We start from the raw sequence: 27,522 nt of genomic DNA on the forward strand, positions 1-27,522 counted from the left end.
GGGGAAAAAAATTACTCTGTGTATTAGAAGCTTCTATGAAGGGAATATTCCAGCTTGGGATACAAGGCTAACAAAAGCAATCTTTTCTTAATCATATCTTCAGAAGGTAACACAGTAAACTGAGCATACTGCTGGCATCTAACAGATACCGATCTGTCTACATTATATGCATGTATATGTGTGTATTTAGAAGTGTCATTTAATTAACTTAAAAAAGACACAGTACAGTGTCAAAACTCACAGAAACCATCCTATAGTATCTGGGGCTTACAACAGGGCTCTCAGTATCCACTATTTACACCATGTCACCAGGAAGACAAAGGATTGGAAAAACCATCAGGAAATAAGTGAGAAAGTAAAACAATCATAGAAATATGATTAACCACTGAGATAATGAACAATTAAATACCATGGCTTTGTGAGCCTACTTTATGTATTTATAAAAAATGTTCGCAGAACAGTGTCCATAAAATCAAGGGGCAGAACATGCCCAATTGCAATGGTGTTCACACTGCATTCAGTACTGCCCACAGCTGCACATAACGTAGGTCCTGTCAGTGCCAGCTCCCTGTCAGGGACAGAGGCACCTGCTCTCCAGCTCCTCAGAGCTGATGTTGCTACAGCACAGTGCCAGGCAGGTCACTGTGACAAAGCCCAGAGCAAGGACCAGCTGGTACACTGAGAGGAGGTTTGAGATCTCGCTGTACAATTGGCATGTTAACCATGCTGACCCCATTACAGGGGCCATGTCAACATGCAGAAGGGGAACTGGCAACACTGGGAAGCCCTTAACTGGTACAGTAAAAACTGACAGGCAGCACACAGTTTAGACATGCAAGTGTCAACATCAGCATCAACACATCACCCTGACATACCATCACTGACACCCCAGCAGTCAGGATACTGTCCAATGCTGATGGTTCTAGCCCCAGTGCTCTCCATTCTACTCCTAATTCTTGCATCCTAGCCAAAATCTTACTGATGTAACAGGCAAATCACAGTCTTTAGGAAAAAGTAGTGAACTGAATATGGATCAAGAGGAGTGCAGTGGTCCTAACCAGACTACTGTTCAAGTTACCAATCCACATACATTGAAATGAGAAGGTGCAGGCTTCTGCTGAGTGTATCACCTGGCCCCAGGATAAACTTTGCCAGCTAATCCTAAAGTGGCTCCCGCTTAGCACCCTTGGAAATCCTAGGCAGACTGCTCATCATGACAGGAAGATGGTAATGTGGAAGCACAGCCCTCTTCAGAAGAGCCAAATCTACGCTTCATTTTTGTTTTAATTATGTTTCCAGCCCAAGGCTCCTGCAAATTAGTATTTATTCAGAGTTACTCACATAGGAGGCATTTCATACTTTCTTTCCTTCCTTGCAGCATGGTTGTGGTTGGCAGCAGAGACAGCTTTACTTGTTTCTTGTAGATGTGTCACTGCTGCTGCTATGTGACAAACATATCTGGATCTCAGATTACATTTTGATTTTTATTGAAATACAAAAAGTGCAAACTGTGAAATACAAGATTGGTGCAGATTAAAAGAAAATAAACAGTGTGAACTGTGAAAACCCAGGCCTGCACCTGATGAACATGAACAAAGAAGAAGGCAGGGAACGGCAGCAACAAAAGCAAAGCCGAAATTTTTGCACAGGAGCCCCTGCGCATAAAAAAGGAAACTGGGACCAAACTGTCCCTCGGCTCTCTCATGTCAGCACACAAGGCATCTGGATGGCCCCTGACCTCCTTCACCACCCAGAAGCTCTGATGTCAGTTCACAGCTTGGGACAGGGAGTGATCAGAGGCCATTAAGACAGCAGGAGGCTTAGCAGAGGGGAATGCTCTAGGTGCTAAAAAGGAGGAGGTTGTTGCAGAACAAGTACCCCCAACAGGAAGAAATGACTAATAGCTAACCTGAAAGCTAAGACAGGAGAGAGACCCTTGGACAGCTCTAAAGCAAGGAGAAAACCAACACAGACCAGCACCTTAATTGTATACCACCCCCAACCTATACAAGGCAGAGAAACCCAGCCCAGCCAGCACCCTGCCCATGTGAGGAGGGAATTTAACCCCCTGGCCTTGGCAGGTGCAGGCTCTTGTGACCACCCACCTGACACAGGCTACAGGAAGGCCCAGGCCAGTTCTCTGCTCAGACCACAGGAGGAGTATTTCAATACAAGGCATTCAGGAGAACAGACTGCAAAAGCAACCCTGGTTACTGTGCCTGCTCCAGGGTCCTCACCAGCTCCAGCACAAGGAGCAACAGAGAAAAGGGGCTATTTACAGTGGGTCCCTTCCAGGATTTGCAAGCATTTTCCCAGCATGAGCAGTAGTAGTTCCTTGAACACTCTGAATCTGCTCCCTGTAAGCACTGAACTGCAGCAGGCTTTTATCCCTGCCAGCAGGGGATGAACCAGCCTCTATTTTGCTAAAAAAGGAAATGTAATTCCAAGAATTCACTTAAAAACAAAAAACAAAAAAAAAACCAACCTAAATCCCTAAAAAAACCCACCAAACTCCAGCCAGAACTCAGACACTTGCAGTATTCCCCACTTTCCCCATGGACAGGAGCTACGCCAGCACTGCTCCTCTGGCTACTAGGCAGGGAACAGTCCTTGCTGCTCTGCAAGGCCAGAACATGCCACCTTCCCCAGAGAGTGCATAGGGCCAGGCCTCATGCACGCAGGCACTTGGATTCCAGATTGCCAAGCTCAGGCATCTGTCCCAGAAGTTAACTGGGCTTGCCTTTCCTCTACAGAGATAAAGGTGAAATCAGTGTCAGCTGCAGATACAGTCAGAGCAAAGTCTCCTTCTCCCCCTACCAAAGCCTCCACAGAGCAGGACGCCTGCAGGGAAAGAGGGGCTTGCACTGGGCTCCTTCAGCCTTCACAGCCCTGCCCCTTAAACACTGGGGGAAGTACACCTCTCTCCACAGTAGTCCACCCCAGATTACTCCTCCATGGCACATCAACCCTGCTAACTCACTCTAGAAGAGACCACAAATGAATTAGAAGCAGACTATCTCTCCCTCCAAAACATTTACTTAGTTACTGCTGTAAATTGTTCAGGATTAAACAATTCATATTCTGGCCAAACAGGGAAGGCTCCTGCTCTTAGAAGAGGGAGACTTCAAGAAGTCAGCAGCCTGATAGCCTCCACAGGGCAAAGCCTCCCCGGTATCTAGAAAGGACCAGATCCAGTCCCATCTTAGAACCTCTCTTGCTCCAGCCTTAGAAATGTTCACTTTCTTGTTCACTGTTCCCACCCACATGTTGGTGTGCCTCCTCCAAAGCAGCTGGCTGGACCTGCGTTGCCTTGCAGTACAGCCTATGTTTGCACACATCCCCATTCCAGAGTTAAGCAAAAAGAGCAATCTCCTTAATTCCTGCAGCAGATGCCACTTACTCTAACCACACCAGAGACACCGACCCTTGGTCAAGTGTTTAAAGGCAGGCTAAAATGTCATGAAAAAGAAAATTCTTTTCAGCATCCAATAGCTTTAAAAAATTAGCTCTGCTTGGTCCAAAAGATTTGTCCTGAGGCCAGATGCAGCAGGGAGGTCTGGCCCAGGCACACAGGGCACAAGATACAAAGATAAATCACACCAGTGAAGTAAGGCTAGAAGCTCCCTCACAAAACCCTGACAGGTCCAGGCTGAGGAGAAGGATCTCTTTTAGCTCAGGTAATGGGAATGAGGCAACCCAAATCAACAGAGATGCTCTAACAGTATCACAGCTGTTCCAGGGAGGTGCCAGGACCACCCCACTCTGAGCCTGCCTTGCAGAGAACATGATCTCTCCAGCTGTGCCCAAGGCATGCAGGATGCATCTGACCAGATGCCAGGGTAGAAAGATGCCAGGAGGAGACACGGCAAGGCCCTTGGCATGTAATAGCTGTTCCCTCACAGCTTTGGCACAAGTGCTCAGCATTTGGGCAGATATTTGTAATCCAGGCCTGGTGCACTCCATGGTGAGGGTTAGCCCCAGTCCCTAGACATTCCCTCAAGGCCATGCTCTCTGCTACACTGTGCTGGGGAAAGTTGTGCTCAAAAAGACAACTAACTAGTCAAGGCGGTCTGTGCCAGTTAGCACAGATACACGTGCCAGAAGAGGAGGCCTTGTACTGCTGCCAGGACAGATGGTGATCCTCATGGTGTTCAGCAGCTCACTGGCACCAGGGCACTTGCTCCTGCCATTCAGACTTACCAGCTGTCAAAGGGTCACAGCTGGCCCACATGCACAGGCAGGCCTGGCATGAACCTTCCCAGCCAGGCTGGAAGTGCAGCTGGAGGGACAAACACACCTGAGCTGGATAACTACGGGAGGCAAGTCACTCACTACAGTCCAGCAAACACTGAATAGTATCTGGAGTGGGTGACCCCCACAGGGGCTGGGCTTTGGGCTAAACTCACCTTCATTGTTTTGGAGTCTGACAGGTAACACAGCCCATTGCCATGAGCCTGTCCTTCACCTGCCTAACAAAAGCAGGGGGTCTAGAGTGGTGTTTGCAAGTGCAGGACATGATGCTACCCGAAGCACAAGGGCTGCTGCTCCCTTCCCTGCTTTAGGAGCCCCTGGGGAAAGGCAGGATGCATGCTCAGGGCTGAGAAATGGCACTCACAGTAAGAATGTCTCCATCACAAAACCCAGCAACCCCGCCCTAGCCCAAACAGCCCAGCTGAGGCAAGGAGGGACAAACTGGGACTATTGGGAGCTTGAATAAAAAGATCTGTGCTGAGGAAGACACCAGGAGGTCAGAAATACTGCACATAAGGGAAGGAGGAAAGGAAGGCAGGTCATCTGATCAGGCAGAAGACTGGTGATGAGCCCTGGAGGAGCTGCACAGGTGGGTCAGGACTCCAGTCTCAGCAGCTGGGAGACCAGCTCCCCTCCCCATCCAGAGCTGCAGGTCTCCTGCTCACTTACTTGCACACTTTCACCATCATCTCCACAGCCCTCACTCTGCTCATCACCCAGATGATCAGTGGTCCCTTTGTACTGGAGACAGCTTGGTCACAGCTCCAAGACAAAGAAGGGGGAAGGTGGGCACAGTGTGCAGGTGTGGGCTGGCCTGGATTCAGGCCTCCGCAGCCTCAAACAGCTCCTTCTGGTGGTCCAGCAGGAATTTGGTAAAGGTATTGATGGGATTGATGGCTTTTAGAGTGATGGCCACATCTTTGGCCCAGAGCAGATTTGGGCCAAACACAACTGCCAGGTTGGTGTTTGTCATCTTGTTTCTATCACTGTGAGCAGAGACCTAAGTGGGAAGGAAAGAGACCACTGTGAATCCTACAGAATAGCAAAACAGCTGCCCTCTAGCCTCCCCGAAGCTAGAGCTGACAGACTCACAGAGAAAATAAGAGGAGAAAAGCTGGCCAGGCCATACGATAACAACAGAATCAAGAGCACTGTCAAATAATATCTCTGCAAGTCCAGATCACCACTCATGATCTTGCTTGAATGGCCTTGCAGTGGCTTTCTTGGAAGCAGGAAATACGGTAAAGCAGATCTGAGACCCATCTTCTACTCAGCTACTTTGTAGTTCTACTTCCACCCCGGGGAGCTTCCAGCCTCCCTGGTATAGACAACATAGGCTGTATGCCTGAAATTTTTAGGCTGAAGGCCTGCCTGCACCTCTCAGTATTATGACAGGAAAATGACTTGGCTAGCACCCACCTGCACCAGAAAGGCTGTCAGTAAACGGAGCACTTGGTAGTTTTCTTCAGGCAAATCCTGGAGCGTCTTGCGAACCACATCCACACGTTTCACCTCCTCCACACCTAAAAATCAAGAGACAGGACAATCCTCAGCACCCATCCTGATGAAGGCACTGTTGGCAGTCACAAGGTATCCCATGTATGTCTCCACTAAGACGTCTTTGCCCTTAGCCAGTGCAACATTCAGGGAGCAGCGCTTGTTACAACTCACTCTGGAAGCTGACAACATGGCTGTAGAGGCCAAAAGTGAGGACGGGCTCAGGTAGCTCCCTCAAGAAGGTCTTGAGAATCACAGCAGGGAGGTGGACATCTTCATATTCCTGGAAATCTACAGGCACACCTAAGAAAGTAGAGCAGAGACTCAGTGTGCACTGGCCAAAGCAGTGTCTCCTCCAAAGGACAGGACATGCTGGTCAGAGCCCAAAACTAAGGAAGAGGTATTTTGATATACAGAATCCCAAAGTACCACATCTTCTAGCAGAGTGGAAAAATATGTCCCAAAATCATATACAAAGCAGTGCTGAATCCAGCATTATATCTTTAGAAGTCATCAAATCAAACATGACTAAGTTTCATCCTGGTCCTCTTAAGTCCCTTCAGTGTAACCACAGTAGGATGGTATATTTCATCCCAAGAATCAGGGAAACTTTCAGGAAAAAAAAGGACAGTAAAGGGAGTATGAGTGGGAAGGAATATGCTTTCCACACAGCAGAAGAATCAGATACTTCTCCCTTGCAATTCAGGTTACACCCCAAGATGAGACCTCACCTACAGACCTATCAAAGAAGGAAAGGATCCATGATGGCCTAGTTCCTACACAGTTGCAGTTACACACCAGTAATTAGCAAATGAGAGGGGCTCTCATGTGTTTGGGTACTTACCCATATTGTATTTTTGCTGGACCTCTCTGACAACCTGTGTATTTGCTGATCTCCGGAAAATCCCCTCTGTATTAAGAGCTGTGAAGTGACAGCAGATGGAGAAGGAAAAAATCAGACATGGGAGAGTCTCTAAAAATGCTGGCCTTAACAATTGTAAATCCATGCTGTGGGGCATTCAGACAGATATCAACAAGTCCCTTTTTCAGAGTACCACAATTCTTTCTGCTTCCACTATCAGACAAAGGATACAAGGGGCATTTGGCTACTTTTACACACGTGGGAACACGGACTCCAGAAAGAAGGAGTTCTCCTATGCCCTCCACAATCCCACTTGAAGGCTAACTCACCTTATTTGGGCTTTACACCCTATTTTAGACTGCTGTTATTTATCTTACCACAGTCTTGATGGGACCTTGGACAGAACAGAGGTCATTGATATGGGACTGCAGCTTCCCCAAACACTTACCATGCTCCTGCAAATGAGCAATGGTGTCTCTGACCACCAGAGGAACAGGAGACTGATCAGGGCTCTTCTCCCTGAGACTGCACCAAGAAACAACAGGTTACACACAACTGGTACACAGGACTGATCCTGCCCTACATGCAGCCTCCAACTCTTGAATTTGCCCACACCAGCTATAATAAATATCATCTTGCTATGCCCATCCCTGGTTCAGCCATTATTCCAGCCTTCTATCTTCTTCACCTATCATGTTACATCATTCACTGGAGCAACTATGAATTCATTACTAGACCACAGGAATGTTTTCCATCCTCTGTAAAAATCTCAACCTGTATATGCCAGGACCAAGGGCTTCCCAGAAGGCAAGGATGCTAGTTATGAATCAGGTGAAAAGGGTTATGCTTCCTTTTTTCTTCCCCATAGGAGCAAGGACAGAAAGAAACTGACACATGAGAAAAAAAATTTTGGCCACCACATTCCTGTGACAGATTTATCATCAAAATGGGTGTCAGGGAAAAACCTCATGACACCAAGGTGCTTGCTGCCACCCTCACATTCGATTGTCCAGACCACTCAATAGCTTGGAGCTGTTCACCCCTCCCAGGCTGCTAACAAGCTCAGGCACCATGGCAGACACTATCTGGAAATGTTGCACTGAAGCTGAGGAATGTGTTCCCAGACTGCCTCAGAGGATGTGTCTAGCTACACAGTACTGGCTCCTCCTCATTCCCCAGGGAGGCAAAACCACACTCAAGAGTTAAAAATACCTTCAACACTTACTCAGTATCACTAGGCCTTGCCAGTGTCTGTTTGCCTTTGTCATTGTGCAGGAATGGGGAGTGGGATTCACTACAAGGCTGAATAGAGGTGCTTTCAAAATAGATTTTATGATTTGGAAAACAACTAAGAAACAAATCTGCAGCACTGCTCAAAGTAGCATAGTCCTAAAGAGAACCCATCAGCCAGCCTCTTACAGACTTCTTTTGCTTAAAAGGAAGTTACTAGTGCCATAAAGCTGTCCCCATGGCTCTTATTTTGCTCCTCCCTTAGTGACCCTAAGTTGCAAAAACAATCTAACCCAGGGATCAAGAGGCTGGAACTGAACTGAGTTAGTCAGGATCTGGACATGAGCACAGAGTTTCTCAGGAAAATGATTAAAGATTTGTAGGAAGTCTGAACTGCAAGAAGTTTTGCAGCCATTTTCTACTGTTGTTCAGTAGTAAATACAGTGATCTCATATCAAGCAAGTCAGGGCAAAAGCAACACAGTCCAGAAATACTCACTGCTGTAGGGAGACTCCAAACTGCTGGTTTGGCAGTGGTGGGCGTGGGGGTGTTGGCTTCTGGGGCACTTGCAAAGGCTTTTGCAGGGATCTCAGGTATTCATCATACCTGCAGCAAAACACAGACTAGTAGAAAGCCACTCCACCTTCCAGAAAGTGCATGAACCCAGCACTGCACACCCACTGGTAACAGCACCAGACTGGTACAGTCAATTACACATATGCAAAACCACCACAGGCAGCTCTGGAGCACAAGAACAAACATCTGGTTGCCAGAAAAAAAAGCAGGGAGAAAAGGAGTATCTATCTGTAATCAAGAGTTGGAGTAGCTGAGTAACAGCGTGGGCGGGAGGCCAGGACAGCACTGCTTGTGATGAGACAGATGCATATGTGGGTGTGGGACAGGGAAGCAATCTGGTAGGACTGACATTATGGCAATTTTGGGAAGCCTCAAAGACAAGCTGAGCAGTGCAGAATGAGCTAAGCAGGTGCCCAGATGACAGCAAATGCACACCATGAGCTACAGGTCAGTGTTAAGGTCAGTATCTTGCAGAAAGTCCCCAGGGGGTGAGTGGGAGATGCAGGAATGGTGCTCCATTGCAGGAGGATTTTTAACTCAAAGACAGAACTGGGGACTGGGGCCAAGGACACACAGGGAGGACTAGAAAGAGAAACCAGTCTTGAAGACAACTTGTCAGCACATCCTGCAAAACCACTGCCTGAGTGCAACCATCACTTCCTTCCCTTGCCACTCTTTACAAAAGGTCCTCTTTCACAGAGCCCCTAAGCAAGGGGGAGACAGACAGTTATTCTCACTTTAGCACTTGGCTTGGGATCCCCAACTGCTCCAGTTTCACATACTCCTCCAGCTCACTAAGGTAATTCACATAAAAAATCTTTCGTCCAAATTTAAAGCTGAAAAACAAGAGAAAAGTAGATATGTGAGGAATTGGGAAATCCAATAACAGAACTAACTTCTTACAGAAAAGGAGAGCAGAGGGCTGCAAGAAACATCAGTGGGGCAAAGGGTAGGTATGGCTGAGCAGCAGAGACGTCACCCACATCACTCTCCCACTCCATCTATTTTACCAGAAGATGCAAAAACTTTCCAAGATACATTAGAAGCCCTAGCAGCAGCAGGCTCCCTCAAATGGTGGATTTCTCCTTCCTATGTTCAGCAATAGGCTTGAGAAGATCTTATTCTCAATTATTTCACTGAGTTATTATTTCAATATCACAATAAATTAAATATTTGAGTTGCAGAGCCTGCAACTTTTTACTTCTAATTTACTGGAGAGAAAAGGAGTAGCACAGAGCTGCAAGCTTTGTAGGTTCCTAAAGAGGTATTTCTGGTCTGTGAGTATTTCTGAGCTCAGAAGTGGGAGGAGATAGAAAAAGGTGAGACTCCAGGATAGGCCTGGCAGGCTGGGCTCAGCTTGTGCACCTCTGAGAAGGCCTCATTGTTCCCCTGCAGTGTGAGCATGCAAGTGAGCTGCCAATAGCACTTCCTACCTACCTGATCAGAGGCTTGAAGAGTATCAGGAGGGTCTTGATGAACATAGTTGGGTGCACAATATACAAGGCTTTGATGTTCTTCTTGTACCTGTCAAGAAAAGCCCAGTAATGACTAGCTGCACTTTAAGCAGAGGAACCAACCTTTCAACAAGATTAAGGCACCCTGGTTGCTTCATGCCTTTTGCACTGAGCCTCACCACACCCCAGAATCCATGGCCTCTGCTCTCCCATGCTCTACAGCAGTGTCAGGCCAATCAGCAGCCTACTGGCATGCTACCCTCTATTCCAAGATTAATCTAAAATCAGTGAGCATTATCCCCAGGAACCTAAAATTATATCATGGGGCTGACACACTTGCACCAGGTCCTAGGTTTGCTCCTGGCTGCTGGCTTAAAGGATGTAACTTACAGAAGGACCTGTTTATCCTATGATTCAGTCTGTATTAAACAACAATCCACCTCCTTAAGCAGGAGAATAAGTGACAGTAAATTATGATCACCAAGCTACACAGGGGAGCTGGGGAAGATCCTCTACAGAACAGCACATATCATCCTTGCTTGCTGCACCTTTACTCACTTGCGATCAAATTCCCTGTAGGCATCCCGTAACCAGCTCAGGGATGGCTTGTTCTCACTGGTCAGGCCATGGTGCAGGTACACCAGAGTGTAGTCACTCTCCACATACTGATCGAGTGTGAATTTCAGGTACCTGAGAAAAAAGAACTGATGAACTCACTTTATGCTCTGCTACAGAGAGGCTATTCCTCCCTTTGGGACTCTTTTTGTGTACCATAACAGAGGATTTGCATTTCCAGCAATGGAGGTAAGCACTTGGGAGGACATGTCCAGCTAAAGAAGCTACTGCAGATGGATCTGTCCCCGAGAATCCAGCATCTGAGAATTAGGTCAGATTTAAGAAATTAACAGCAGCCTACTAAGGCTCTACTTACCCCAGCAGTTTCACGTGATCTAGTTGATGACTTGGGGGCATCCGGCAGGCACTGAACAAAATTACTTTTCTTCCGTATTTGTCATCACCTGCAGATAAAATGCCAGAGATTACAGGGAGTTAAGGACTTAATTGTGGTATTGGCAGCAAGGGGAAAGAAAGAATGAGAAACCATTGTAACAAGGTACAGCTGCCAGCAAAGCTAAATCCATTTTTCAGCAGTTATCATGGGCCTAGTGTGGAAGCAGAAACCTGAACACCAAGGGCCTGGCAAGTCAACAATGAGAATGAAGAACAGATTCCCTGCTACAGCCCTGAAAGGAGATGAAGGACTGGAAGCCAGAATGCCTCAGGGCACATAGGGATGGAGGCAAGTACAGAGCAGAGGGCTCAGAGCATTAATCCTGCAAAGCTGTGCCTGGACATTGCTCCTGATGCACACATGTCCAGGGAGGCACAGGGAAAACTGCCCCTCCTTGGCACAGTAACTCCCTCCACCCTGCACACAGTCTCAAACTAACTTCTAATAGCCTGCAGCATCTGTTTCTTGCTTCACCTGGAGCTTAGCTCTGCACACAGAACCCAGGCCATTTCATACCCAGGAAACCAAGAAATTCCTAGAAATAGAGCAGTTCCAGATGAGAACTCATCTGGGTGAGTTCCAGATGATTTCTCATCTTTCTAAAGACAAGTCTCTTCTACAGATGGGCCAAGCAGGGCTGCTGTATTCTCCAGGAGGATTGTAGAATAAGCTCTTCACTGCTTCCTAGATTTTCCATCCACAGAGAGATTTTCCAGCCTGAGATGGAAGGAGCTGCAAAGTGCAGTATGACAAAACATTCTTTGTAAAAGCCATGCAGAAAACAGTCCCCATCACGCTGGAGCCAAATAAACCATAAAGCACCATCATGTCATTGAGGACAACCCCAGCCACCACTTGAGGCTTCAGAGACAAGCCAAGTTTTCCCCAGAGCAAGTCTTCAACCGTCAGTGGACTTCTGCCATCAGCCCCATGAACAAAGCCCAAGCAGACACACATGGCCAAGCTTAGCAGACATGCTGGGGAATAGAGAGATTTGCATAAGTGAGAACCCGGTCACAAATCCTGTGGACATACAGAGTTTGAGGGAAAGTCTGATTCTCTCCTAGACATGATACCCAATCCATTTCCACTAAGATGACTTCTTTTTAGCAGCAGTGGAGATGAAATGGTTCCTTTAGTATTAAGGGTAAAAGTCTACCCACCTTTTTAGCTACTCACCCTGATCTGAAACCTGTGTTTTCTTCTCAAGCAGAGAGTGCAACAGTGAATGGGGCTGTTGAGGCTATACGCAACAATACCCTCCGTATTCCCATATGGTAAACCACCTCACACAGACCACAGCACAGAAAAGCAGCAAGGATCACTACTTATGCAGGACTGAACTGCAATACATCATTCCTCTTGAAATATATCCTTTTCCCAGCATGGATTTACAATATTCATGCCGCCGTTTTCTCACCTTTGCACAGGCTCTGGCCCTCAACTATCACTTGGCTACACTTGCCACGCAGCAACTGAGGTCTCGGAATAGCAAACCTGATTATTTCTGGGAATGCTGCCTGTTAGTACCAGATGACCACCTGGTGCTGCAAATGGCAGCCAGAGAACTCATTCACACCAGCCATGACATTAAGATGCCACTGGCCCCCTTTGGCCCCCATCTTGCCAGAACAGATTCTCTCGCTACTTTGTTAATTTTTATTTTCACCTTGCAAGTCCCATTTTCAAGTCACCAGACAACACAGAATTTACTGATGCACACAAGCCAGAAATTCTACCAAAGCTAAGGACACTGCAGCAGCACTAGGTACGGACCAGGAAAGGGGCGCACAGGCCATCACACATGCGGAGATACGGAGCAGCTGGGGAGGACACATGACCTGGAATGCAGGACTAGGAGGGAGTGATGCAAGGCTCCTCTGGAACAATCGGGACAGTCACAGCCAGGCCACAAGACCAACACCACATCGCACATCCCACGGTAGCCCACTCTCTGCCTACCCCAGAGTTTCTTGGTAGCTTGCTGTGAGCTTTAGGGCCAGGTCTAATGTAATTTAAGTTGTCTAAAAGACTAATTGCAGGTTACAAAGTCCTGGGCAAGAAACATGGCATATTGTGACCCTTCCCATTGGTCTTGAGAATCTCATATGTGTCTTTCTGAATGATAAAGGGTCCTGCCTGTATAAAGCACCAAGAAGATGCAGCATTTGAGAATCTGTTGAGTTTTATAGTAATGAAAGAGAATGGTCAGAAAGACAGATCATATATAGCGCTATGCTAAATTCAGAAGAGATGATATCTCCAGTTAACTGAAGCTGCATTTCACATCAGAGTGGATGATCTGAAGGCCACATACAGACTTCAAGATTAATCAAGGCAGGCCTCTGTGGTGTGCAGTACATTACCATGTTTGTGCCATGTTGTGGGTGGTCATACACTCAGCTCAGGCTTCTGGGCACTGATTATCAGACCTGAAAAGTCACAGTTCCAGAACCACATACCTTAAATAGCTTTCTCTGAAATGACATAAAAGCCTTCAGCAAGGCCTATGCAAAGTCTACAGTCTTGTTCCTTACATAGTCTGGGATTGCTGGTAAAGAATAAACAGACAATCCATAATTCTTCCAAAAGGGAGATGGCATGTATACCCTGGACAATTTCCAGGGCCAAGTACATCAAAAGATAATCTACAGTGTCCTGATGACTGAAAAAGGAGTGGCCTGTTTTGCCTTCCAAATCAGAATGAATTTATGCATGAGACCTACAAAGGAACGAGTGTGCCCTTTTCTGAGATGTGGGTTTTGCTCCAGTTTCATCACACTGAGCTCAGCCTGTCAACATAGAAACTTTCAAAACATTAACTGCCAATCTTGTTTCTACCTGACATATATCTAACCAGTCTCCTTGCTCCAGACATGACAAAATCAAAAATTCAGCATCAAAGCTGAACAATCAGTTTATAAGCAAGAGCCTAAAGCCCATTCCATGCATTCTTGTTAGAGGAAACTACCTTCAGGTGGCCCCTCTGCCTCCTACAGAACAGATTCTTATAAGGTTTGATCTTTCCCAGATGCTCCATCCCTTGTACTATTTGCTTTCCTGTTTGCAGTATTAATCTTATGTATCTAGGTTTTCACCTCTTGTTTGCAATTGCAAATAGCTGAAGTTTCCATTGAACACAATTACAGACCATGAAGCAATCACTTGGCTTCTCTGGCTGCCTCCTACCTCTCCCAGATGAGGAATGTTCAATAGTTAACAGCAAACAAACAATGAATTATATACCATCAGTACTCACAGAGCACCCCAACTTTAAAATTATTTTCAATGTACACTTAAATTAAACTACCTCCCTGAAGGATGTGATTAAGATTATTTTGCTTTTAGCAATGAAGAGCAAGACAGTAGCCAATATCTAAAGCCAGTCAAAACAGCTGCTCATCTAAAGAGATATGGACTTGTAGCACTGATGGACATAAGCTCCTAAATATTTTTATGGCACTTTTAAGGCCAGAACTGTGCTTTTCCTCTTGCTCAAAAAGCAGCATTGCCAGGGCACTTCTAAGACAAGATGCAAGGAAAATCACTGCTCTGTTTCCAAGCCATGAGTGCAAGGCCAAACTTCTAAAAGGGCTGAAATGAAAATACTGAGACAAATGTTTCAGATTGAAACCTGCAGCAATACGAATCTATCACAGCAGAAATTCGTATCAAGATGGCAGTAATGTCCCAAGACACAGCATTAGATGAATCTGCACAGCCAACATGGAACATACATCCTTGGCATTCAATTCCTGCTATTTACTATTTATAGGTAAATAGAAATATATCCATTACATATCCTGAAATATACCTATTAGCATTTATGTCATTATTTGAGGCAGCCTAACTGCAGTCTAGAGACTGCTCATTCCTACCTTCACCAGGTCGCCTCAGTTAGGTGCCCATCTTATTGAAAGATTCAAATGGGAATATCCTAGTACTTTGATACTGAGACAATGCAGACAGATAAAACTTGCCACCGAAAGCTAGTGTTACTGCTAAAACAGCAAAGTTAACAGAGTTGAGGGTCAAGGAAAGAGCACCAGTACAGAATACTGGGATATTATTACACAAGTTTCACAAAGCTTAGCATGTTTAATCAGAGCCACTGTGAGTAAAATACCTCTCAAATGTAATTTCATTTCAATTAGCTGTGCTAAGCTTATGGCACAGCTGGGAAACTTTTAAGTATAGTAGATTTTTGTTGCCTATTGAATTCCCAAGTGGATTTAGCCCTGAAAGAAAAGAAGGCAAGGATCTCAAAGCAGAAGCATTTTAATATATGATTTTATCCATCTTGATATTCCCAATATCCAAACACTGCCAGAATCAGAAAGCCTTATGAAGTGAATATAGCTTTAACTGATACAAAAATATACTAGAGAGTCAGATTAAAGAATGCAGAATGGGAGGATGTCTGAAAGCATAGAAAAAGGGGGAGAAGACTCCACATAATGAGGAAATGAGAATCAGCATTTCCATGAACTGTGTGAAGGTCTTAGCAGTAAGAATTTCACACCAATTGGAGTTTTCATGTAAATTGAGAAGCATGAAAGCACCAGCAGCCAATTTATTGAGACTTGGACTGAAGTCCGGAGAGTATTAACAAATGCTCAGCAAGCCCAGGGCAGTCAAGTACAGCTTTGGGCAAACAAGTTACCAGAAGACAACATCTCTGCAGCCAAATGGAGAAGAAGTAGGTAACAGTTGCTTTCAGATGGAGAATCCAGTTTAAGTGCCAGCTGCTTAGCATGTGAGTGCAGCAGCAGATCATGTGAAAGAAAAGGAAGCAATCCTTGAATGAACTTCCAAACCACGTAAGATAAAAAGGATAAACTGGAGTTCAAACTGAACTGGTCCAAGCAGGCCACCACCATGACAGGACAGAAACAGGATTTATATTGAGACCCTTGAGCCCCAAAGTGCCCAAAGTAAAGCCCACACACCAAATTTGGCTCAGATGATTCTACTGTGCCTGAGGCAGAGGTGCAGCCCTCAGACAACAATTTTGTGCAGTCTTTAGATTCCTGAAAAATTGCCAGTGCAGCCTAAGGCTGAGCAAAGTTTGGGCTCCCCTGAGACAGTCCAGCTACAGGCCATGGTCATGCTAAAGGAATACCATGATCTACAGAACCAAATGTTAGTGTCACGAAAAATCTACCTACCTGGTTGGGCCCCATCAAGTGCACCCTGGTCTGGAGGAACAGAAAAAAAGTTATAGCAAGCCAAGCTTTGCATCCTTTCCCAGAAAGTAATCATGAGGGTAAAGTCTGAGAGCCTAACCAGATAGCCACTGGGATGCATTTAGCTGCTCTCTTGCAGGATTCAAACTCCTTCCATTTCATCTTTCCCCCATGCTCCTCTGCAAAAAGCAGCCTTATCTAACAATTAGAAGCAATTACTTGAGCAACAATTAGAGCAACCCTTGATTCCCAAATCTCCTTTTTTAATTTGCAGCTAACTGTATAATCAAATTTCTTGCTTTTACTATAACACTTCCTCTGCCACCAAAATGGTAACTGCTGTACTGTCACTTTTAAAAGGGTTAATTGCAATTAATTCTGAACAACTGTCCTCTGAACAACTTCAGAAGTGTACAGAGAATGGCATCATATCACATGAATAACACATCCCACACCCATAACTTTTTTTATGATTACTAGATTCTGAATTAAAAAATTGAACTGCCAATTAGAATTTTAAAAAGGTTCCTCTAGTTTATGAAGGCATTTATTATCACACCCAGCCCCTTTCCAACACTCTCACAGCTATACACTCAACAGACCCACATGGGCCTATCAAGACAGGAGCCTTTGTGGAGCAGAGCTCTAGGAAGAAATTCTCCATTCTCTCAGCCTCTCTTAGAAACTTAAAATTCCTTAGATACTCTCTCTTCCCTTGACCATATCAAAATATGGTGCACAAGCTGGGCTTGCTTTGGATGGACTCAATTCTATAGAGGCAATTCATAATTTTTTATCATACAAAATATTCTTAAACAAACAAACAAACAAAAAAAGCTAAAAGCCAGAAAGTACATCCAAAAGCAGCAGAAATGCAGGCAGTCTGTACTGACGGAGCCAGTAACAATGTACCATGCCTGAAGCAAAAAGGACCCTTGCTACCCTTTGCTAATGGGCCTCTGCCGAGTCCATTATCCACCAAAGACACCCTGCAACACACCTTCAACACAAGTTTTGTCTGCCACTTCTACATTTGCCCGCCTAGAGAAACAACAGCTACTGGTGCTCCAAGATTGATTTTACCTCCCCATGTCAATCACCAACCCCTACAGCAAATCATCAGCACCAGTTACAGCTTTGGCACCTGCAGTCATGTTTGTTGGGTAGGTTTGGTACCAGATTCACCAATGAAAAGAGATTTACTGCTGAAATTGCAGCTTCAATCCAGTAACACAAAAGAAGGCACACTCATAGCTCTCCACCTTGTTTTCCCACTTCAGTTACAGGTCTTACACGTATTGGCATCACAGCTTTTTTGTGAGGGCAGCCCCACAGATTGACAAATAATGGTGTGAGGCAGCAGATTTCCCACACAAACTAGCAGAAACATGCTTTGAGCTCCAACAAAGTTTTGAAATCACTAGGCAAGGACTACATAGCTGGAGTATATAGTGACAGCCACTTTTCTGACAACTGATACACTATCTTGTACCCTCCATAGCAGGACAATATATGTTAGGCCCCCGTTTTTGTATCCTCAAAGAAAGCAAGGCAGTTATTGTGTAAAATAGGAATGCTGATGAACCTCATAGCCATAGTTTTGCATATTGACCACAAAGAAGAGACCAGTATTTCACAATGGGCAATAGAACGAGGAAGGAACACCTTGCCAGAGCTGACAAGAGCACTGCTCTTCCCACACAGCCACAAGATTCCAGTATGAATTTCCATCTCCAGAAACCTCCTTTAGACTATTATTAACTACCTGCCTTAGTTTTGCAATTCAGCCTGTGCTAAAATTCAAGGCCAAGACTATATCATGTCCAGTCTGCCTCCACCCCCAAGAAGATGGAAGCAGCATCTTTGCTGTAAGAACTGGCAGGAGAACACAGAAACTCTCACCATAACAGAAACCTGGGATAGTTCCTTAACAGCCCTCAACCAGGAGCTTGTGTTTCCTCTGAATGCTACGTGACGTAAGCAAGGAAAACACTCTGCAGAAGTGGACTGTGCAATGAAATCAAGCCTCCTCTCTTTCAGCTTCTGGCCACATATAAAGAAGAATTTCACTGCTACAGTGCTCACAAAAAGAGGCACTCAGAATTAAGAAGAACAAAATCACAGAGAGACCTCTCCAGATGAGCTTGCATAAAACATTTCATAAACATACACTTTAAGGCAGGTCTGAAAGAACCAGCGGAACACCAACATCTTCCTTTGCAAAAGCATTGAGTCCCAGAATCAAAGAGGATTTCCTTAAACCAAAATATTGTGATTCCTAACAATAGTCCAGTTCTGAGTACTCCCTCAGGACTGTGGTGGCCCCGATGCCTTTTGCTGTCATCTTTGAATAACACACCACCGCATGGGACAGCAGTGACATGCTTGCTCCTTTCCCATGGACAGCCTCTTCCCACAAATCCCAGTCCTCAGAAGAGACAGGAGCATAGGGCACAAATGAGAGTCTCCATGAAACTGCTGCACTATTTTTAAGTGAAAAACAAACTCCAAAAACTAATTTTCCTAGCAAATTTCTGCAAAATGCTTTTCAATACTTCCCCCTCTCAGATCAGATAGCCAGATTTTTCAAATCCAGCATGCCTTGGACTGAATCAGAAATAAAGGTCAGCTAGAAAATGAGTGTGCTAACTTTTTGTCATCAAAACTAGGCTTTTCAAAAGTTATTAACACCATGCACATATCCAGCCAAAAGCAATTACTTTTCTGACCATACAGGATAACACTGAGATCATGGAGTTCAGCCCAAGGATGGGAACCAGCCTTCTGTTTTTGTCTTAAAATAGCATCATCATCCCAGAACATATTTCAGGGCAGGCAGGAACAGAGTTAGCCACAAGCTTTCTGCTCTGAACTGCAGAAAAGAGAAGGATATGGGACAGAAAGCTAATGAATCAACAGAGTGGATAAAATAATCCATGATCTGCTGCCATTTGCTAATATTTACAAGAGATCCAGGGTAATTTTGTTTCAGGCTCAGTATAGTCAGTGTTCATTGCAACTGGAGCTGCTGATAAACACAATTTGTCAGCAGAGCCACATCTGAACAGTTTCATATTAATCCTCCAGTGAAATTTTTATTCTCCAGGCTACCTGTAATAGGATTTTTCCAGGCTTTCCCAGATTGTTTGCCTCGAACAACAATCCAGAGAAGACTACCCTGTCTGATATTCTGAACAGTTAAAATAATCAATTACTGACCAAAAAAAAATTAACAGCTTCACCAAGAACCAAGATTACAAGACCTCTTTGATCAATGTCCTAAATTCTCCTTTCAGGAGATGAGAAACCAGCAAGTCTTAAATCTACAAGGCAGCAAATCTCTATCTGGAGCTGTGCTCCAAGCTCTCCCAGTGCCAAGAAAGGCATCACACCATACACCGTATGTGGGACCATCACATGCTTTCAGACACATCAGCTACCGGTGAAAACTGGCCAGCAAGAGCCAAGAACAGAAGCTTCTCTGAGCTGTTTCTGCACTATACAGAGACACTGCAAGGACACAGAGCTCACTAGGAATACAAATTTAAACCACAATGGGGAAGAGTTCAGAATGCAGGCACAGCTCGCAGTCAGCCACCATCCCACCCTGGAATCTTTTCAGGAAGCTGCCTAATTCTTCAATTGCTAGCCTAGACCGTTTCAAATGGCAAAATGGCTGCATTCCAACAGCCACTGACACACACAAGTCCATTGGAGTGATACTCCATTCAGCGAGGGTTTGAGCTGACATTCCAGTCTTATCAATGTCTCTGATCTAAACACTGCTAAGCACTTTGTCTGAAGCTTAGCCTAATGCGAACAACTGTATTATTTAACTCACCCTTTCCCAGCATCCTCAAACACCAGTTACCTGTGCCATTTGCATTCCATATATTCTATTACTATTAGGCCACTACTACTGAAATGGTGGAGTCCACACATCTATCCTTTTCCAGTTTCAGCAACAGAGACCAGGGTGCAGACCTCTATAAACTCCTGAAACTCCAGTCCCGTGGAAAAGAAGCTTAGTATCACATTTGTAAATGAAAAAACTTCTGGCAAATCTATAAGGTATAATAGCCCAAATGTCAAACACCTGGCCTGTCAAACTGAGCAGGAAAACAATAAACAACAAGGTTTTGAGTCTACCATTATAATTTTGTTCCACAAAAGATGGAACATGAGAGATCAGGAGAAAGAAAGCTCATTTGAGAAAACTGCCCAGAAAAGAATGATATCAAGACAACTCTTACCAAAGTAAGTGCCTGAGCCTCTTTCTGTTGTGGTCAAACTCTGCTGCAGAACAGCCCTGAATCAGGAAGACTCCAACCTGTGCACTTCCTTGACAATTCACATGTGGGGCAGGGACCAAAGTAAAGAGAGATGGCAGTAGGAGGGGTAGGAGGTGGCAGCAGGAGGGGTAGGAGGTGGCTATAGTCAAGCAGGAGGTATGACTCAAGTCACAACAAGTTGTAGAAGTGCTTCATCTTTTTAAAAAGAAGGAACACAAGACAAACTTGCCTTAGCCTTCACTCAGGCTCACCACAGCAACCTAAGGAATACCTCCAAAATGCTTTCTCATGGAGGTCCCAGCAGTATATTATTAAGGGTTAGCACAAATAAAATAACATGGACAAGAAAACACAAAGAAAATCCAAATGCTTGTGACCCTGAATGAACAGGTCTTTCCTTGCAGTGGAACACAGGCTTATTCCCTCTATTTCACATTTCTGTACATGTTATTTCTGGACAGGATGGCAAGCTCTGGCCATTCAGATATGAGTGATGCCACCTACTGTGGATTACCCAGTCAGCTGAGGACCTTACAGCTGTATTGCTTAATTACATAATTTCTGTGGCATTATCAAGCAAAAAACCACTTTTGTGCTTGGGTAGTAGTAAAGAACCATATTTAAAACAATTCAGCAAAAGCAACTGAGTCCTGACAATAATATAATCAAGTCAGCAAGTGCCAAGAAGTAACCCAAGTTTAGCTGAAGTCAATAGAAAATTACACATATCACAAACATTCAAGAAGTTTGGTGCTCCTTCTGTGCCACCTGTCCTTGCCACTGGGCCTTGGCAAACAGCAGATGTCCCCAGAGCCCTATTAGAAAAGTCCTTCCTCAGCCCAGCTGCAAAGACATCAAAGGAGAAAACGAAAAGGCTCCTACCTGCTACTTCCACAATGTGGTGCCTGGCGATATCATAGTAGGGATCATCCCACTGCAGGTGAGTGACAGGCTCAGGGGAGCCTTTGGAATCATCTGAACAAAGTACAAGAAACAAGCAATCAGAAAAAGGGATCTGGAGCACACTGGCAAGTACAAGAGATAGAGGTATGAGAAAAAATGGCACTTCTACATGGGAGGGACTAATGTATGCAACTATACGCCTTGAAAACCCACTTTTGAAATTCTGAGTGGATAAGAGCAGCAATGACTTCAGAAGAGTCCTCTCAGTCCTAGGAGACCCATGTGTCCCTCAGAATGTATACTCAAATGAATGTTCAGATATGTCACAAATATTCACAAAGACAAAACCCAAGCACATCATCATGGCGTTTTAGGAAACAAGGATCTTAACACAGTCCCTTGATGGATGGTCACACTGTATATCCTTCAGCTAATTTTCCTGACCTCTCTGTTCATAGTTCACAGCACAGGATTTCAGAGCAACAACTCAGATCTCCAGCCCCACCTCCCAGATGGAAGTTTGAGACCATTCCAGTCCAGAAGGCCAAACTCTCCTGCAAGAGACCATCATGGCGCATACTCAAAGATTTACAGCACATCTATTCTGTCAGTACCAAAATGCAGCCAGGCACAGGACTGAGAAGAGCATATTTACAGCAGCTGGCTCTGCACTTTTTAGCGCTGTTCAATACTGAGGCTGATTCACTTGGGTGTGGTGCAAGTTAAATGTGTCTATAAAGCTTTTAAATGGAGCTAGGGCTCTCTGTGTATGTAGATATGACCACAATGCTGCAAGACAAACAACTGCTTTTTGGCCAAAACCCAGATCCCAAACAAACAGGATACTTACCTGATTTGGGAAAAGCAGGGACTTCATCTGTTGGCCAGTTCTTATCATCTATGGAGGCCAGTTTGAGCTGGCTGAGGGACTGGTTGGTATCATCCAAGTTCAGGTCATCCTGAAGCTCCGTGAGTGGGTCTGTAGCCATGGTCCCCAAATACCGCAGTTTATTTCGCTGTGTCTAGAACACAGACTGCAGAGATTGTTAGATGAGACACAGAGATCACAAATTTACCTCCTCACAGAGATGCTTCCCCTTCTCACTGATGTCCCCCCAATACTCCCTTATCTTTACTTATCCAGAGACTGTGTCCCCTCCTCCTTAATAGAAGCAGGAACTCCTCCTCCTCGCCAGAGGCACAACATGTCAGATTCTTTCATGCCAACTGCTATCAAAGGCCATCAAGAGCTGCACCAACCCTCTCAAGGAGTCTCTGCTTGACCACAGCTCTGGGCAGAATAGCTTTTCTCTCCTGAAACAGAAGCAGCACCAGGACTCTGCGGAAGGCGACAGGCTGCACCAGCCCCTGCCTGATACACTCCCTGTATGGCTCTGAGCTCCCCCTCCCTCTGAATGGCTGGCACAAAGCCCGGCTGTTTCCACAGTTGGCCCAGTGCTGGAAGCTTTCCCAAGAATCACCCCCCCTCCTTCTCCCCATAATGGAGAACCAGAGCTCTCAACAACACTGAAGTGGGTGCTTCAGTGTGCTGCGATCTGAACAGAGAAATGAACAGCTCCTTAAAACAGGAATTTTTTAGGCAGAGCTAGTAAAGCAGGGAAAACAATACACATACAATCCTCACCTCCTTTCAGCATCACCCAGTAAATCCTTTCTCTGACATAATAGCAAGGAATCACTTCTTTCATTTAAAGTCATACTGCCTGAATATTTTTCACCAAGCATGCCATAAGGAGACCAAAAAATTAAGAGGGTCCAAGAAACAACAGCTCAGTGCATTTGCTGCTGTTTGCAAATATTTCTCACTCTCATCTGAAGCGGAAGATACATTAAAGCTGCAGTTGAGCTAGCACAGCATACAGGATCTCCTAAGAGTACCAACTCTTAGGGACAATGCTTGGGAAGCAGCTGCTATCCTCTGAATTCAGTCTCCTGGAAGTAAGCAAGGAAGCATTAAAAAGGACAACTATGTAGATCTGGACTGCTCAAACAGACCACATGTACAGTATTTCAGTGGTCAGCAGGCAGCAATCCAAGAGGAACTGTAGAAAAAACAAGTGACACTTTGCATCAGCAAGAGTCTCTATAACATTGTTTCACAGAGATGCTTGTGCTTATTTTGCTTTATGAGGAGAGCAAAGGGTTCAAAGCTTATCTGAGGAGGCACAACATCTTAATGTGAGAAGTATATTCACAGTAAAGCTATTTCCTTTAGCAGAATGGAGAGGGGGCAACAATGTTTTGCATCTTCCATCCCTAGAGCTTGAATACATATATTCATCCAGGGGAAACAATGAAACAGTTACTCAGACTGAGCACAGAGGATGAAATTTGAGAGAATGAGCTTCGCAAGGTGTCACGTCCATGCTCAGGTCTATACTTGCCACCAAGCTTGGGGATACATTTTGAGAGCACAGGAAATTGGATATTCAGTGGTTTTCTTCTCCCTTTGGACTATTCCAAGCTTATTATTTACTTCCTGTCCTCCCTTATCTGCTACTCACCAGTTTACAACCAGTTTTCACGTCTCTGGGGCTCCCAAAGGACTGGAAGCTATTGTTAATCAAATGCAATGTTTCCCAAAACATGAAAGAGCATGACATATACAGACAGCAGGTCATCAAGACAGCACATCAGACACACAGGGTCCCACCACTGCAGCCATGCAAAGATCCAAGCAAAATTATTTTCCCTGTCCTCTTGTCAGGTCTGCCAGAGCTGCCTCACCTCCTCTGATCTCGACAGGGCAAGGAGCAAGAAATCAGGTTCCCTAGCACCATGAGCTCATGCTGGAACCACGCAGCAGTGGAGCCAAGGGACCACGACTCCCCACCCCTAACAGCTGATCCGATTTCTATGGTAACAGCAGGCACTGACTCCTATGACTCAGCGAGCTTAAAGCATTCCCCACAGGAGCTCAGCAGCCCCAAAAGCCAGTGCCCCATGCTGAGAAACCATCCATGGCTCCCCAAGACAGCCTCTCAGCATTCACAGCTCTCACGGACTTGCCAGCCCTAGTAGGGACAGAGGACCCACATCTGACTGCTGCCATCCACTGAGATGCCCTTCATGAGAAATTCTTGGGGACACCTGGTAGCAACCACTTCCCCAAAGCCAAGTCCTGAAACCCTTGGGGACCAAATCCAAATCCCCCCACAGAGGATGGTACTGCCATAGGGCCAGCAAGTCACTAAGTGTCCCTACACTTGTCCCTACACTCACCATTTGGCTTCACAGTCAACTTGCAGCACTTCTCCAGAGACAGAAGAGCAGGTTATTAGACAGCACTGGGGGGCTTCCCCTGAGGCATAAAATTAATCTTAGTGTGGCACCATGTGGAAGAAGGAAGTTGTTAACAGGATCCACACTGCAAAAAGAGCCCAGTGGATAGTGCTCTGACCTCACCCCTTGGAAAAACAGACAAGGCTCTCCAGACACTTTCACAAAGATTTCACAGCCAGCTCTATTCCTTGGCCATAGGTTTCTGCTCCATGGTGTTAATGGAAGCAGGATCCAGAGCAGAAGACCTCCTAGAATTCAGATCCTTCTTGTGAAGCATACTGTAGTACCCAGACAGCCCCAGAAGGTTTTTCAGAATTTTCTCCAGCCCTTTTCCAACATCTAAAAGCCAAAAGCATGAGATCTCACATCAGATAACCATACAGCAGTTTAGGACATGCAGTCCGCTAAATGCCTGGGAGCTGGTAGGCTCTGAGAAAGAGAGAACTGGAGTTAGCACATAAGACACAAATTAAGGCTCTTCATATAAGGATATACATTTCACTTTCCAATAGTGCAGCTGCATGAGATGCTTCCCTATGTACTCAAAAATGATCCCTAAGGATCTGTCATTAAACAGAAAGTCCATATGTATCATAGAGATATAGTTGTTAAAATGGGTAAAGTGTTTGTTAAAAACATTCAATAGTTTTTAACAATAAAAGAGCATTTCAACAGATTTAACTCAGTTTAAAAACTGAACCTGAGAGTGCATGAGAAGATGCAAGTGGTACACTCCATATAGCAAATAATAAGATAAGAAAAATTACATACCTAGATTTTGAAAAACAAAAATTCTAGCCAAAGATTTAAAACCTAAAGAATCATACATGGCAGCAGAAGCATTTACTTACTGCCAGGCTCTAAAGAGCTAACTCTTACCATTTCTTCCAAGTATTTAATTATGTTTTCTGCAACTCCACTATACCTGAACACTTGCTGTGTAATAAAAATTAACTTTCCTAGATAAGAGAGACATGTGATGGAGAACAGCACACTCCACTAAAGGAGAGAACTCAGACCATTAAAATACAATTTTCACAAAAATTCTGAACTGAAGACTCCTTATATAAGATCCAGAATTAACCGAGGGAAGACCATTCACATTACACCCAGGAAATCTTGGTAGCTGCTGTTCATGAAAACTATTTTTTTCTGCAATTTCAGTTCCACTACTTTTCTATCACTTATTTCTAAGTTACACCTACTTGGTAGTTTCCTTTTCCTGTTTTTCTTCCAGATGTACTATTAGTTCAGGAGCGAATTACACTTCAAAACATGTACATGCATATACTACCACACCCTGGAGATATACATACAATAAAGAATTACAGAAACAAAGTGGCCTCTTCTTCCATGCAAGATGAATAAGCAATGGTCATCTGCAACACAGTCCTGGTTCCAGGATTATTTTTCTGACTCTGCTGCCATCCACGCCTCCCCCCAGTTTCAGCTTATTTGCACAGATGTTTCTTTTTCTGTACACATCAATCAAGGCCTGCACTTTGCTATAGCATCAAAAACAAGCATGTTGAAAGGAAAGAGAGCAGTTACTGAGCAGCAGACCTTCAGAGTACTCAAGTGCATGAATGAGGTCCAGAACCAAGACTCACTCACAAAGCCCACCCCTTATCTTCCCTCACATCAAGACTGATGATACCACCAAGAGCATCACTACCCTGGCACTACCCTGAAAGAACACAAACGTCAAGGGCCAGACCTCATCCTGGTTCATCATGACTAGTAAACTCAGCTCAGATACACTATTGCTCAGGAAAGCCCTTCGGTCCTTCATATTCCAACAGCTTTTTAACTGAGCAGCCTTCCTTCCTCAGTCATCTCAATCCGTTTACTGAAGGCCACCTCTGTGCCCGCTGGGAATCCAACCTAGCGAGAAGTCAACCTCCCCTTAACGGATCTCTCTGCAGGGTCTGAGAGCAAAAGTGCTGAACTCTCCAAGTGTTCTTTCCGCAGCTGCTGCACAAAGTACAGAATCTGCTCTCAGTGCCGTGCAGGATCCACCCAGGACTCACATGTGAGGAAGGCAGTGGGGCACACACAGCCCTGCGCGGGCTGCAGCCCTCCTACTCCTTCCCCTACTCCTCCTCACCACGATACATCTGTTCTCTCCCGTTCCCTTCGACTCATCTCCTGGGAGACCCCTTAGCGAGCCTCAGGATTGCTTACGAGGCTCAGGGATTTGCTGTTTACACTGTTAAAACAAACGTCCCCTAGTACACGCCTGAAGCCAGGAGAAGTACCAGCCCCTGCTGCTGGGCACCGGGGTTAATGGCAGCCGGCCTCCGCGCCCGCCCCGCGCAGGGGCTGCCCTGCCGCGGCCGGGGGCAGCCAGCAGCCGGCGGAACCCGCGCCGCCTGCCCCGATCGGCGGCGACCAGGACTCCAAGGGCTGCCGGCCCTGCTCTCCCCGCTCCGGTGCCCGCGGCGCTTCACCAGCCGCGCTCTCCCCGCCAGGCGCGCACCGCGGACGAACCGAGCCGCTCCTTCACTCAGGGCGAGCCGGCACCACCCAGGCGGAGCGCTCGGGGCTCTGGGCCCAGCCCCGGCCCGCTCGGCCCCAGCCCAGCCCAGCCGCCGGGCCTCTCCCCGGCCGCAGCAGCACCAGGACAGGCTGCGGGGCCCCGCTGCTGCAGGCAGGGCCCCGCTGCTGCAGGCGGGGCCCCGCTGCTGCAGGCAGGGCCCCGCTGCTGCAGGCAGGGCCCCGCTGCTGCAGGCGGGGCCCGGCCGCGCTCCGCGGTGCCCCGCGCCGCCCCGCCGGTGGCGGTACCTGCCGCTGCCGCCGCCGCCCGTCACAGCCGCCCGCCGGAAGCGCGGCCTCGCCGCCGGGGAGCCCGCCCCGCCCCGCCCCGCCCCGCCCCGCCCGCTGCCGGCCGCCGTCCGGGCGCGCCCGCCGCTCTCTCGCAGCGTTCCGCCGGCACGGAGCGCCCCAGGCCAAGGGG

The 27,522-nt window shown here is 46.0% G+C and overlaps 1 protein-coding gene across 3 annotated transcripts; it reads right to left on the reverse strand.

The window, feature by feature from the left end:
- Positions 1-1,465: 1,465 nt before the first annotated feature.
- ARHGAP1 (Rho GTPase activating protein 1) lies at positions 1,466-27,438 on the reverse strand. 3 transcript variants are annotated; one of them, XM_021533379.2, is made up of 14 exons: positions 27,351-27,438; positions 22,114-22,297; positions 21,243-21,335; positions 16,051-16,080; positions 10,802-10,889; positions 10,429-10,560; positions 9,854-9,940; positions 9,154-9,252; positions 8,339-8,446; positions 7,059-7,135; positions 6,593-6,670; positions 5,923-6,051; positions 5,671-5,774; positions 1,466-5,251 (listed from the first exon to the last, which is right to left on the reverse strand). In XM_021533379.2, exons 2-14 carry the CDS (start codon positions 22,250-22,252, stop codon positions 5,072-5,074), a joined length of 1,344 nt encoding a protein of 447 aa, XP_021389054.2. In that variant the 5' UTR covers positions 22,253-22,297; positions 27,351-27,438; the 3' UTR covers positions 1,466-5,071. The 3 variants fall into 3 exon arrangements, with proteins under 3 accessions (XP_021389054.2, XP_021389055.2, XP_021389057.2); XM_021533380.2 differs by lacking the exon at positions 27,351-27,438 and adding an exon at positions 22,524-22,886; XM_021533382.2 differs by lacking the exon at positions 16,051-16,080.
- Positions 27,439-27,522: the final 84 nt, after the last annotated feature.

The sequence above is a fragment of the Lonchura striata genome, chromosome 6, assembly GCF_046129695.1.
Source record: "Lonchura striata isolate bLonStr1 chromosome 6, bLonStr1.mat, whole genome shotgun sequence".
Taxonomy (NCBI): domain Eukaryota; kingdom Metazoa; phylum Chordata; class Aves; order Passeriformes; family Estrildidae; genus Lonchura; species Lonchura striata.